The following is a 14957-nucleotide window of genomic DNA, read 5'->3' as shown; positions in this document are numbered from 1 at the left end:
TAAGGTCAATTCTTTCTCTTTCATGTCCACTGAAAATGATTCAACTCCTGCAACAATATTACAAAAAAAAAAAAAAAAATTATTCAACAACCATTAATGCTATAGATTTTATTGTATCTCGTGTGACCATTTAATAAGATATTAATGAAACAATTAAAAAAATATATTATTCGAAATACCTGAAAGGCCTAAGACTGTTTTCATAGCTTTTTTCTTGAGTTTATCTTTATTTATCTCCAACTTTAACACAACTTTCTGTCAAACACAAAATGAAGTAGTTGTTACTTAAGATTACAAAAGAAGTACTTCAAAATCATGCTTGAAATTTTGCATAAATAATGCAAAAAATTAGGTTTAGCTATTATGAAGAGAGTAAAAGAGTGGTTATAACCAAGGTAAAGTACTAACCTTCATTGTTATGGAACTAAGAAAGGAAGAGATACTCCCTCTCTTTTTTATTATAAGTCTTTTTGGCATTTTCACACATATTAAAAAAAATAATTATTGTTGTATGAAATAGAGAAATTATAAAAGATTTTACTATATTTTCCTTCATTAATTGTATGGGCACTACAAGAAAAAGTTGAATTTGCCAGGGATATTTGTCAGGGGTAAAACACCTCACAAAAAACTAATGTTGTTTGGGGTAAATCCCCTCACAAAGTTAAATTCAGGTTAACAGAAAAAAATTAATTATAGCTTGGGGAAACCCCTCGCAAAAGAGAAAAAGGGAAATTTAAATTTTGAAAAAACCATTTTCCGAGGGGCAACCCCTGGCAAATGGGAATGGTGCTAAAAAGTCAAATCAGGCATAGCATTTTGGCAGATTTTAGCGAGGGGACACCCCTCCCAATAAACCACTAGTACATTAGCGAGGGGCTACCCCACGCAAAGTTTACCATTTCTGCTTTTACAGACTGCGCGTGCAGTTTATGTTTCCAACGTTGCTTTTTAGCGAGGGGCTACCCCACGCAGAATTGTACCGTTTGATTAGCGAGGGGGTGCCCCTCGGAAACTATAACACCATAATTAATTCACGCAACCACCGCTTTTGTTACCGTTCCAGATTTTTCTTTATCTCTTCTTCCTTCCCTTCCTCATTCACTTATAATTACTTCTCCAAATTTTTTTCTTCTCCAAATATTCATCTTCTTCTTCTTCTTCCCTTCATCTTCTCTTATGCAAATATTGTTCTTCTTGGTGAGTAAACATAATTATTCTGTTATGTGATAATTTTATTTTTATAGTTAATTTGTAATCGAAATTTTAATATTATTTCTTGTTTTTCATGTATCAAATGATTTGCTTAAAGGGAGCAGAATTTTGGAACTAAAAGCATCAAGAAACACAACCATTTGTTCATCAATTCCAGGTACACATTACTAAACTTTTTATATATTTTGTATGTATTTAAAAGGTGCAGTAGATATATTTGGTGTTTATATATTTGATTTTGTGTGTTTTTTTATTTGTATAATAATAATATAAACTATTATTTTTTTAAAAAGTTAATTTCGAAATTATTATTATTTATTAGATATTTATATATTATTAACTGTATAACAATATTTGGTGTATATATTATATAAACTGTTAAATTAAAAATAGTATATAAATTTATTGTGTTATGTTAGAGATTTATTGTGTTAATTTTAAAGAGTGTATATTTATGTGTATTTTCGTTTTTTTAAGTAAATATAAAGATTGTATATTTATTAATTTCAAAAAATGATATTTTTTTTATTTTAGAAAAAAAACTGTATTTTTATATACTGTCAAAATATTTATTTATATAAAACAATTTTTTTATATTACTTAAATCAAAACAAAAAACAGTATATAATTTATAGTTTATATAAAACAGTTTATTTAATGCTTTAAATAAATAAGAACAGTGTATAAAAATAATCTGTTTTAAAAAAGAGTATATAAAAATATCTTTTATATTTTAAATAGTTTAAAATAATATATAAAAAACAGTGTATAAAAACAAACTATGTGTTTTTAAAAATTAAAATAGAATATTTTTTTGTATAGTTTATAATATATATATATATATATATATATATATATATATATATATATATATATATATATATATATATATATATATATATATATATATATATATATATATATATATAAAACATTATACAAAAATAAAATTTTTAAAAAAACAATGTATAAATAAGTAGTATAACATTTTGCATAATATAAAATATAATATATATGTTTTAAAAAGTATATTTTGTATATAATATAAAAAAGTACTCCACAAAAACAATATGTTTAAAAAAACAGTATATAAAAAAAATAGTATATTACAACTCCTCAAAATTTATGTGATTTTTTGTATAAGTTTTTTTAAAAAGCATTACAAATATATATTCATATAATAGTTTTAAAAATAGTATGTATTTAAAAAATTAAAATTAAAATTAAAATTATATTTGATAGTTTATATATATATATATATATATATATATATATATATATATATATATATATATATATATATATATATATATATATATATATATATATATATATATATATATATATATATATATATATATTTGATAGTTTATTGTATGTAATAAAAAGTAGTATATAAAAACAATATATTTATTAAAACGGTATATAAATATTTTAAAAGCAAGTATGTATGTTTAGGATTAAAAACAAGTGTGTATATATATATATATATATATATATATATATATATATATATATATATATATATATATATATATATATAGTTTATATATGTTTAGAAAAAGACAAATATTTAATATAATTAAACATGATTCACATGTGCAGTATGGAACATTACCAATTCTATCGTAGTTGGATGTACGATAGAATGTTTCCTGGACGACGTGGGCTTAAACCACTTTTTATGAAAGGAGTTGCCGCGTTTCTCTCGTTTGCGTTTGCTCAAGAATGTTGTCGCATGGAAGGAGGGGTAAGGTGTCCGTGTTTAAAGTGTGGTTGCAGAAATATTATTAGTGACCCTAGTGAAGTGAAACGTCACTTGGAGAGAGTGGGTTTTAGGCCAAATTACTGGGTTTGGACATCTAATGGGGAAACAATGCAGGAGATGAATAGAGAGGCTTCTAGTAGTCCAACACATATAGAACCAGATATAAATAGAGCTGATCCAGTGAGTAGTTCATCACAAATGCAATGCCAAGAGCAATTTAATCTCGTCGAGGAGATGTTCACTGACGCATTAGGGGTGAATGTGGCGTATGATGAACCACAAGACATAGATGGAGAAGAGCTCCCGAATGAGAAAGCTCAAAGGTTTTATCAGTTGTTGAAAGAAATAAATATACCATTGTTTGAGGGGTCTTCTGACTCTAAGCTATAAATGTGTGTGAGACTTTTGGCTGCGAAGTCAAATTGGAATGTTCCTGATCAGTGTTTAGAATTCTTTGCGAGAATGATGTTGGACGCGACTCCTGTGAAAGAAAACATGCCTATAAGTTATTATGATGCAAAGAGGGTGGTGTCGAAGTTGGGATTAGAAGTAAAAAAGATTGATTGTTGCATTAGAGGTTGCATGTTGTTTTATGACAACGAATTTGGTACAAATGATGGGGAATTGGAGGAATGTAAGTTTTGTGAGAGTCCAAGGTATTTAGTTAGCAGTAAAGGAGTTGACCAAAGGCAAAATCGCATTGCAGTGAAATCTATGTTCTATCTACCAATAATACCTAGGTTGCAAAGAATGTTTGCATCAATGCACAGTGCAAGCCAAATGGCATGGCACCATACAAACAGAATTAGTTCAGGCATGATGCGACATCCATCTGATGGCGAGGCATGGAAACACTTTGATAGAGTTCATCCTGAATTTGCACTTGAACCTAGGAATGTCCGACTTGGATTATGCTCAGATGGTTTCACTCCTTATAATTTTTCAGGAAATGCATATTCTTGTTGGCCAGTTATTGTTACCCCGTACAATCTCCCTCCTGAGATGTGCATGACGAAACCTTACATGTTTTTGACATGCATCATTCCGGGACCGTCGAGTCCAAAGGCGGGAATCGATGTTTATTTGCAACCTTTAATTGATGATCTCAAGAGGCTGTGGGTGGGAGCGTGGACTTATGATGTGTCTCGTAAACAAAATTTTAATATGCGAGCAGCTTTGATGTGGACAATTAATGACTTTCCTGCATATGGCATGTTGTCTGGATGGGGTACACATGGTAAAATGGGATGTCCGCATTGCATGAATCACACAAAAGCGTTTACTTTGGACTTTGGTGGGAAAAGTTCGTGGTTTGACTATCATCGTAGGTTCTTACCTACCAACCATGAATTTAGAAGGAATAAAGATGCTTTTAGAAAAGGAATAAAAGTAAAAGATCTACCTCCCCCTCGATTGTCATCGACTCAAGTATGGAATAATGTTTGTGACCTACCAAAATTCATAGACTATGGTGAAGCACGTAGAATTAAAGGATATGGGGTTGACCATAATTGGACAAAAAGAAGTATCTTTTGGGACCTCCCATATTGGAAGGATAATTTGTTGCGTCATAATCTTGATGTTATGCATATTGAGAAGAACTTTTTTGATAATGTGCTTAACACGGTGATGGATAATGAGAAGACAAAAGACAATGAGAAGGCTAGGAAAGACATGGAACTTTATTGTAATCGAAAAGAATTGGAGTTGAAACCTCGACCAAACAGAAAATTATTAAAACCCAAGGCTTGTTACACTCTTACTCCCCAAGAAGCAAAAGCTGTATGTCGGTGGTTAAATGAATTGAGGATGCCTGATGGTTATTCTTCTAACCTGGCAAGATGTGCTAACGCCAACACTGGGAAATTGCATGGAATGAAAAGTCACGATTGTCATATTTTCATGGAACGATTACTTCCAATTTCATTCAGTTCACTGCCCAAGAATGTGCTTAATCCACTTACTGAGATCAGTCAATTTTTTAAAGACATTTGTGCTTCAACTTTAAGAGTAGACGACATCATTAAATTGGACCGAAATATTCCTGTCATTCTTTGCAAGTTGGAGCAAATATTCCCGCCAGGTTTCTTTGATTCTATGGAGCATCTCCCTGTGCATCTTGCTTATGAAGCTTTTCTAGGTGGACCTGTTCAATATAGATGGATGTATCCATTTGAACGATTCATGGGTGATTCAAAGCGATCAGTTAAAAATAAGGCACGAGTTGAGGGATCAATTTGTGCACATTATATACATCGCGAAACATCACATTTTTGCTCTCATTATTTCAATCACATGATGTTGTCTCCAAGAATCATAAGGAACGAAGTTCACTTCAGTGAAAGAAGTCAATTTACCTTATCAGTTTTCGGTCGTCCAGATATGTTCCTAACTCAGATATGTTCGTTCCTATGCCACGCTCTACTCCACGCTCTACTACACCGCCTATGCATCCTACACTGCCTATGCATCCTACACCGTCTATGCATCCTACACCGCCTATGCATCCTACACCGTCTATGCATCCTACACCGCCTATGCATCCTACATCGCCCATGTCTGGATCTTTCACTGGATTATTATCCATGCCCCCTGGATCAGGTTTTTTTTGTCCTCCTGGATACTCTTACCCCACATATTTTCCTACGGAGACAGGCGGATCTAGCATGCCATTACCCATGCATATGGGGACAGGTGGATCTGGTAGCATGCCATTACCCATGCATATGGAGACAGGTGGATCTAGCATGCCATTACCCATCCCTTCATAGGATGATACCAGTGCTCCTGGAGATACCAGTGCTCCTGGAGATACCAGCGCTCATGGAGATATTAGTGTTGAGGAGCAAACAAAGAGGAATCGTATTTTGAAAAAAAATACGACTCAAAAAATTAAGTATCATGAGGGCAGACTAATCATTTATCCCGATGCAGGATCGTAAGTTTTTGTGTTTTTATATTATATTTTAAATATGAGTTTTATTTAATCAATACTAACTCAAAATTTTGTTGTTTAGAATTGTTCCCTCACATCAGGCAGTATCGATCATAACAAATATTATAAAAGAGAAGTACACACAATTCTGGCCGTCTTATGGAGCTGTACATGAAGATGAAAAGGAAAAATGGTTTCAGGCATTTCAGGTATAATTTACTTATTCATTTTGACATTTCCTTTTTAATTTTTGTGATATTCATGATTCTACTTTATTTAATATTTTTAAATTCATACAACAATGTAGGAGCATTGTGTTTGGGATGTTAGAGATGAGGCCGCGATTAAAGAAAACTTTGACACAAAATGTGCTGCTCGATTTTCTGATACCATGAGGAATGTTAGACTTAAATGGGAAGCAAAAGGGACACGTCCACGTTAGATAGGAGAAGATATATTCCCAAAGCTTATTGATCATTGGAATTCTGATAAGTTTAAGGAAATATCTGAGCAGGCAAAGAAAAATAGAGCATTTGAAGTTGGTGGCTGCAACTACGCAGCGGGAAGTATTAGTGTGGCTGAAGTTGCGCGAAGGATGGTACATAAATTTATTAATTTTTTATTAAACTATTATTTAAATGTTTCATTATGTATAATTATTTTTTTTTACTTATTTAGCGTGAAGAATTAGGCAGAACTCCACTTCTTAATGAGCTCCACATGGAGACTCATCTCAAGAGAAATGGAGAGTTTATTGACGAGCGCGCAAAAATCACTCAAGTAAGTTATTTTTATATCAAAGATATTTTATTTATTTCTTTTATATGTACATAGTTTTATTTCTTTTATATGTAATAGTTTATTTGAATCATGATAACATTTAATTTTTTTATAGGAGAATTTTGATAAAGAACTTGCCATAAAGTTGTCAGAGCATCCTGAAATACCCCAACCACCACCAGGGTATCCTGTTGACCCCAGTATTGGTTTTCAGACTTGGTATAAGGTTTCAGGTGGAAAGAAGAAAAATGGGAGAGTGTATTGTACTGGAGGGTATTCCAAAAATATCAAGCGGCGTAGTAGAGATTTCAAAATGAGATATGCTGATGGAGAAGGATCATCCACTCCACCTATATTAACCGCCGAAATGCTTGAAACTGTGAGAAACTTGGCAAATACTGAGGCAGCACAACAAGTAGCAGCAAGAAATTTGGAAATTGAAGAGATGAAGAAAAAACAATTAGAGATGCAGGAGGAAATGCAAAGAAGAGAAAGAGAATTACGGGAAGAAATGAGGAGAGAATTTCAGGAAGAAATGAGGAGGCAGGCACAAGAGTATCAAGAAGCAATGCGAATTGGAAATGAGCGGTCACAAAGGTTTGATCAATTTTTTGCTTCACAAAATATGGGTGGTGGTGGATTTGGAGGAACTAGTGGATATGGAGGAACTAGTGGATATATGGAGGAGCTGATGAAGAAGAGGAGGAACAAGATGGGGGGAATAATTAAATTTACATATTTAAGTTTATTTTAATTTGTATGGAACAATTTGTGTTAATTATTTTGAACTTATTTTTAAATATTATTGTTATTTTGTATGGAGTTTAATTTTTAATATATTTGCTTAAATATTAATTATTATATGTATTATAATAATTTTGTTTTAATTTGAATTATTATATATATATATTTTAATTTAAATTATTATATATATATTATAATTATATATATATATATATATATATAAATTATTATGTAAGATTGAAAATTATATTTTTTTTAAAAATATAAACATTTTGCGAGGGGCTTATCCCCAAGCAAAATAATAAATACTGCATTTTGCGAGGGGCTTATCCCCAAGCAAAATACCTGACGCAGTCTGCCCCCTTGCAGACTGCTAGCTGGTACCTATTGCTGTAGGTTGCAGAGTACAATTTTGACTTTTCATTTAGCGAGGGGGGTAGCCCCTGGCAAATTAGCGAAGTGTATAGCCCCTCGGTAATGGATTTGCGACCCCCTGTTTTGCTAGGGAAGCTGTCCTCTCGCAAATTGTGAATTTGTGAGGGGTTTTTGCCCTTAGTGAGGGGTTTAACCCCTGACAAATTGCAGGATTTCTTGTAGTGGGGAAAGACAAATTAAAATAATTTTAAGAAAGAGAATAATAAATGTTTAAGGGTATAATTGAAAAAATAGTAATAATGATTCATTGAAATTGTAAAACGACTTATAATAAAACACAAATTTTTTTTTCCAAAACGACTTATAATAAAAAACGGAGGGAGTATTATTTTAATTTGAAATGAAGTTATGGAATGAAATGATTATTTGATGCTTATTTATTTATTTATTTATTTATTTCAAGTCAACACACGTTTTGTGATCTTCTTGGAAACTTAACAAGTAGAAATAAAGGACATATTCTACATAAGACTTTTCTAATTTAAGGTTTGATTTCCAAATTACAATAGACGTACCGTTCTTTCATGTGGATCATAGAATTTACATAAAAACACCTTCAATGGATTAACTCAACATTTGTGTTTTGGATTTCTTATCATTCTGAAACAATTCATTATCTTTTAAACTTTAATACACATCTCTAAATAATTCATACTGAGTTATACAACTTTAATTCATATATTAGTATTTAATTTATATTTATATTTTTTTAATTTAAAAAATTATTTAAATGATTTTGATGTTAGGATGATGATTATGACGATCGAAAAAGCGCGAGGGACGATAACGCCTTTTGGGCATTAACAGCTTTCTTCTTTGGGTTTTTCTCTTTTGTTTTGGAAACGGCTCACGCGATTCTTCACGCAAAATTTGGAAGAAAAGGCAGCCTTCCTTGGGGAGAATGTTTCCTAGCCACGCGAACTTTTAATTTGTCCTAAAACTAGTAGGAAGGGGAAAAAGATCTCAATCTACCCTAAGTTGATCTATGTGTGGGGATTTCACCTAATAGAGATTTCTGATGTCTGGGAGGCTAGTTATACTAAGGGAAGGTATTAGCACCCTAAGTATCCGTAGTACTCTACGGGAACCTTTTCTACCTTTCTTTGCATTGATTTTATGTTTGTTTGTTACTTGATTATTGGTAAAGTTTCTCCTTTGTGTTAAGAGAAGAAATAAACTAAAGATTGACATATGAACTGAATGTTTTTGATGTTTTGTTTGCTCGCAAAGATTCCTTGTGAACCTCATGCCTACATATCCCTAATGGAATCCAGAGATTTTGTAGTTCGGGGAACTAATTAGGGAAATGAATTGAAATTTGAAGGTGCATTGTTTCAAGCTCAAGGTTGAAGCTTGAATGATCTCTGTTTACAGAAAAGCGACAAAAGTCATCTTTACAGAGAGATATTTCTACTATTCCACCACAAACATTTAAAGTGACAAAAAAAGGGTTCATTTCATAAGAGATGGGACCTTACTTGGATGAAGCAAGTATGCCAGTCATAGTCTCTTGAATGAAAGAACAATTTTCAACCAGTTTAGGGAAAGGCAACAAGTCTGGGTGTGTGTTCCTTAGAGCATGCCTATCAAAATCCTAAATGGGAGAATGTATTGAAGTTGAACTGAAAATGTTTGTATGATTGAATATGGAAAAATAGGAGAAATGTCTCTTCGTAGAGATAAGTCACATCTATCAACTGTATAAGAGATTTGGATTTGACTGGCTTGCACAAGGCCTAATCTTGAGGCTTAAACTGACAGTTTGAGACCGACACTAAAGGGATTCCTCTGCTGGAAATGACTCCACTGGGGAAGTTTTGATTGAAGGAAATATGTGTTCTGTACTAAGCCCAGAATTGTGGCTGACTCTTTGAGGATGCTCTTATTGAGTAGAAATTGGTGGGAAGCTGACCCTACTGGGGAGTTTGTTCTTATGGAACATGAATTGATAGATGAAGACCCAGAATGTTGGCTTGACCCTACTGTGGAATTTATTTTGTTAAGGATTTTATTGATGAAGGAAGGATCCCGGAGTTGACTCTATTGGGGAGTTTATATTTATTGAAGGTTTGAATTAGAGGCTAACCCTTTCCAAGGGTTTTCACTCTGCTGAGGAGGAATGATGGAGGTTGGCCCTTACCAGGGTTTTTTGGCTATTGAAGGTTTAATTGGAGGCTAACCCTTTCCAGGGGTTTTCACTCTGCTGAGGAGGAATGACGGAGGCTGACCATTTCCAGGGTTTTTTGGTTTATGAAGGTATTGATGGATGCTGACCCTTTCGAGGGGTTTTTTGATTTATGAAGGTTTGATTAGAGGCTAACCCTTTCTAGGGGTTTTTTCGCTCTGCTTGGGGAGCTTAAATGATAGGTTGCACTACATTGGTATGAAAGAAATGGATGGGTTTTATGGTAGGTGTTATGTACGAAGCCCAGAATTGAGGCTAACTCTACTGAGGATGAACTCAGAGGGTTTTATTTCTGTCCATATGGTTTGGGTTTGACTTTCCTAGGGAACAAAAAGGTTTCTGGTTGTAGATTGACTCTCTAGAGAGAACAAAGGTGTTTGGGTTATCTTTTCGGGGTTTGTAAGAGACCAGTTTACTCCTGTTTTGAATGGATTTTCCTTAAGGAATGTGTATCCTAAGGGTGAAATTAACTAAGGGTGTTTGATGATTTTGTGTCTTGTATGAAGCCCAAGATTGAGGCAGGTTGTTGTGAAGAGTTTGAAAAGTTTATGAATGAAGGTTGTTTTAGTGTCTTGTACAAAGCCCAAGATTGAGGCTATTCCTGCTAGGGGATAAAGTCTGGAGGTTAAGCTCATAGGTTTTCCAGAGGTTATGGATATTTGGTGGTTTGAAAGATGTGATTTTTATGTCTTGTACGAAGCCCAAGATTGAGGCTATTTCAGCTAGGAAGTTCAGGTGTTTGAACCTCTAGTCTTATTGGAGAAATTCCAGGGTTTAAACAATTTTGGCTTCTACATAGGAATGGCTCTCAGGAGGTTTGAAGTCTTTGATTGTGTGAAAGGGATTCTTCTGCCCTGTACAAAGCCCAAGGTTGAGGCAGACTTTTATTGGATTGCTCACTGTGGAGACTCTAGCTGGGAAGACTTTAGTTTATGTCTTGTACAAAGCCCAAGATTGTGGCTGAACTCTACTAGGGGAAGACTCCAGGAGTTTAGAAAAATATGAAGAAGACTCTATTAATAAAGGGTGCCTTGTACAAAGCACGAGGTTGTGGCTACTCTTGATGGGGAAAGATCCAACAGTTTGGGATCTTTTGACTCAGGAAGGAAAATATTTGCCTTGTACAAAGCCCAAGGTTATGGCTGCTGGAGGAAAAAAGAGCTTGGAATACTATGAATGACTCTATTTTTGAGGTTCCTTGTACAAAGCCCAAGGTTGTGGCTAATACAGACGAGGATTTGAAATCCAAAGATTGATACAGCTGGATGAGATGACTTAGACTCTGCTTGGAGAAGCAAGAGATGGGTGATAGAGACTGTCCATGTCTCATCATTCCTAAGGTTGAACTAAGGATGAGTTTAAAGTGTCCATGTTTAAGACTCTGCAGGAGAACATCTCAATGAATGAGATTGAATGAACACTTGAACAATTGTGATTGAACACTTGAAAGATTGTGATTGTGAATTTTAAGGATTTGGCCCCTCATAGGGGTGAAGGTGACTAAAGACCCGTCCTATGCTTTTAGGAAGCTTGAAAGGTCCTTGTATACAAGCTCAAGAGGAAGCTGAAGGGATGCTTATAAAAAGCCCATGGGTCCTTGTATTGTGAGCCCAAGAGGAGGCTAATCGAGGGTCATCGAGGGTCCTTGTTATAGCACAAGAGGAAGTTATGTTGGCTTGACTAGTTTGGCTCTAGGCAAATGGGTAAGAGGTTTCACCGGGAATAATTCCTCTTGGGTGGATGTGCCCTATTTTTGTTCTAAGGCTTTTTTCAAGATGTTTCACCGGGAATAATTCATCTTGAGGTTGAAACTATGTTATTCTATTAGGAAAGAGCCTTCACTGGGAAGACATTCTCAATCCTAGGTCATAGTCATATAATATATATATATATATATATATATATATATATATATATATATGTTTATCTGTCCTAAGGTTTTTCTCAGACGAAGATTTAAACAGTATATATTTACAGGTGTATTGAACAGGTTTATTGAAAGCAGTAAATGAAAGCTATAAACACTTACCCGGGTGAAGAGGAGGCTCAAAGATTATATACAGAACCTCAATGAACAGTATTATTGAAAAGCAGTTGAATGCTTTATTTGAAAATGAATTGAAGTTTGAATTGAAAATGAAATTGAAGATTGAAAATAGTTGAAAATAGAAGAAGAGAAAGCTTTAGGACTTATACCTTAGAAGAGGGGTCTAAAATGGTTTAGGAGCAGTTTCACCGGGAATAATGCCACTCTTAGTACCACAGTTTTAAAATAGATCAGAAGATTTTGTACAGAAGACAAGGTTTTGAAAACAGACAAGTATGTACAAAAACAAAAGGGTTCATTGTGAACACTTTACTGATTATGAAAAACAGTTAAAGAAAATGATGTTTGAGATTGAAATGAAAGTGAAATTGAATTGAAAGTGATTTGGACTGTAAGGGAGATTGGAACTTAGACTCAAAGAGAGGCACATTTGAAATTGATTACTGTTATGAAAACAGTTGATTGAAAATGAAATTGAATTGATTTGAAATGAAAGTTGAAAATAAATTGGACTGAAAGTAGGGATTGGGACTTACACTCTATTAGAGGCCCATTTGAAATTTGATTACTATTTATGAAAAAACAGTTGAAGAGATGAATGATAAGATGAGAAGAAGAGGTGGGACTTATACTCAAGGAGGCCCAATTGATTTTTTTTTAAAAAGATGTAGGGTTTTGTTGTGTGAAAACCCTGGTTGTCTGTTTAATCGGGAATTTGAAGAAAATAGTTTTGAAATGATGAAAAAAACTTAATTGAAGCAAAAGGCAAAGTCAATACTTAATTAAGATCTAAACATTTAGGGTTTATTCACAAAAAATATTTACAAAAGGTTTGGTTTTGAAAAATCAAAAGAAGTATATTTTAAAAGTATTAAAATACTTAAAAATACACCATTTTAAACCTAATAAAAAAATCAAATAAATAATATTTTTGTGATTTTTGTTGGATATTCATAAAATAGGCATGATAAATGGAAAGTTTGTGAAAAATCAAGTGAAAAGGATTAATTTTGATAGGTGAAATGATTATGTGAAGTTGTGAAAAAAATGAAGAAAAATAGCATAAATGGTTGTTTTTGTTAGGAGCAAGATTTGAATCCATCCCACAAGGGGGGACTAGCACAAATCAAGCCAACTGAGCTAAGTGCTCAGTACATTAAAGGAATGGAAACCATTGAAAATATGTGAAAAAATGAGTTTAAATGGATTTTGAAAAATAATGGAAACAAAAGGTCTGAGGGGGGAATCGAACCCCAGACCTTGGGCAAGAAGCGTGGACGCGCGTTGTGGCTGCTAGGGTAGACAAAGTATTCTAGTTATAATACACGCACTATTCAAAATATACCAATTTTTGCTTCTGAATTTAAAAAATGGCGCCACCCCCATTATCATCTTCAACCTAAAGCTCTTGGAATTTTAAAATTCGAATTCTCTCAATTCTCAACCAATGGCCAAGATGTAAACATGAAACTCACTCGATTTTCAACAAGGATCATGATGGTGGTCTTAAATTTCACTCATTTTGAGTGTAACTCAAAATTCACACGTATAAACACTAAGAACCTTAAAATTGAAATTTTAAATTAAATGACATATGCGTATGATATGATGCAATTGATTGAGGGTTAATGATCCTCATAGGTACAAAAAATAACTCGCATCTCAAGTTTTCATTTATCATGCATAAATTATGGAGTTTGAGTTTATGAATCTTACCTCTAAAGTGAAGATCGGCCTCTGGGAAAATGATGTTCCAGAACCAAAGTGATGATCCAGATAGCTCCGATGAACTCCAGGGAATGTACTGAGACACCTAGCTCGAGCTGGAACTTTTTGAAACTCCTTGCTCGAACTCAACTGATATGGCTCCAAGTGAGAAGTGGAAATGATGATTCTGGTGTTTCAGAGCTCCAACAAGGTCTTGGATCAATCTCACTCACCCTCCTTAATGTGTTAGATCACCTAATTTCAATGACTAAGCCCTGGAATGAAGAATTGTCTTCCTCACCCCGTGAACCTTTGAAAATTAAGTGTATGAGATAGAAGTTGTGCAAAGCAAGTAGTGAAGTTGCTTTGGTGTGATTTTGAACTGAAATGAGGCCTCTATTTATAGGCAAGGAGTCTGAGATAGTGAGGGAGTGAAGTGAGCAAGTGTGATGTCACTTTGAGTTTAAGGGATTCCTATAATCGTTGAGTACATTTGTCCAAAGCTTTCGTGGTTCAGGTGATTCCTTCTTAGATTCATCTTCTAGATTTATCCCCTCGTTAACCCCAGCTTTCCCTTGTTCAGCAGCTTCCGGTACATCATTAGTAGGTTTCAATACTTCCGTCACAGTATCAGTGAGAGTGCTAGTAGATCCTTCCGGTGGCGATTGCTATAACACCCCATTTTCTACCCAGTAATTATAATAAAATTAGAGTGCGGAAAATTTTAAACATCAAACATGAGGCATTACATTTTTAACTTAAAACCACAAATAACTTGTATTTCATTTATCTTTGATACATAGCATTCGGCATCTACAATTTTAAAATTATAATTCGTACACAAGTTTATTCAACTAGATCAAACTTCAACTTATAATTATTCATCAACTTTTATTCAACTAAAAACAACTTAAACAATAGTAGTTACTTCTTATTATTCAACTTGGATTTCAACAACTATAATAATAACACAGCAACAAAATAACAAATACAATCATGATCCCCTCCCGAGTGCTACATATCAGAGCAAGACACCAACTCGACTAACAGCAACTAAAGACTTCATAAAATCACTTCAAACTTCCACCGCTATCTTGAGTACTTGTCTGTTTCCCATGGTAGGGGAAACATCAACAGAAGG

At 33.7% G+C, this 14957-nt stretch overlaps 2 protein-coding genes and 1 long non-coding RNA gene across 3 annotated transcripts; all 3 read left to right on the top strand.

Moving 5' to 3' along the window:
* Window positions 1–1260: 1260 nt before the first annotated feature.
* Window positions 1261–3615, top strand: LOC131627557 (uncharacterized). Its single transcript, XM_058898399.1, has 2 exons — window positions 1261–1372; window positions 2821–3615. Exon 2 carries the CDS (start codon window positions 2822–2824, stop codon window positions 3371–3373), a length of 552 nt encoding a protein of 183 aa, XP_058754382.1. The 5' UTR covers window positions 1261–1372; window position 2821; the 3' UTR covers window positions 3374–3615.
* A 2229-nt stretch (window positions 3616–5844) lies between these two features.
* On the top strand, window positions 5845–6323 carry LOC131627583 (uncharacterized). The gene is made up of 3 exons (XR_009291517.1): window positions 5845–5921; window positions 6001–6127; window positions 6226–6323. It is a non-coding gene; the product is annotated as an uncharacterized LOC131627583 (long non-coding RNA).
* A 78-nt stretch (window positions 6324–6401) lies between these two features.
* Window positions 6402–14152, top strand: LOC131627588 (uncharacterized). The gene is made up of 4 exons (XM_058898429.1): window positions 6402–6516; window positions 6597–6698; window positions 6814–7295; window positions 13867–14152. Exons 1-4 carry the CDS (start codon window positions 6514–6516, stop codon window positions 14150–14152), a joined length of 873 nt encoding a protein of 290 aa, XP_058754412.1. The 5' UTR covers window positions 6402–6513.
* The last annotated feature ends 805 nt before the right edge of the window (window positions 14153–14957 follow it).

This window comes from Vicia villosa, unplaced genomic scaffold (genome assembly GCF_029867415.1).
Source record: "Vicia villosa cultivar HV-30 ecotype Madison, WI unplaced genomic scaffold, Vvil1.0 ctg.000368F_1_1, whole genome shotgun sequence".
NCBI classification, from domain to species: Eukaryota; Viridiplantae; Streptophyta; class Magnoliopsida; order Fabales; family Fabaceae; genus Vicia; species Vicia villosa.
Note: the sequence above shows the minus strand (reverse complement) of the source record. Positions and strands in the feature narration are given on the sequence as shown.

Excerpts from the sequence above, each read along its gene's own strand:
- LOC131627557 (XM_058898399.1), top strand. The coding sequence starts at position 2,822 with ATGGAACATTACCAATTCTATCGTAGTTGGATGTACGATAGAATGTTT.
- LOC131627588 (XM_058898429.1), top strand. Across the intron at positions 6,699-6,813 it reads AGCGCGCAAAAATCACTCAA|GAGAATTTTGATAAAGAACT; the intron begins GTAAGTTATTTT and ends ATTTTTTTATAG. Across the intron at positions 7,296-13,866 it reads GGAAATGAGCGGTCACAAAG|AACCAAAGTGATGATCCAGA; the intron begins GTTTGATCAATT and ends ATGATGTTCCAG.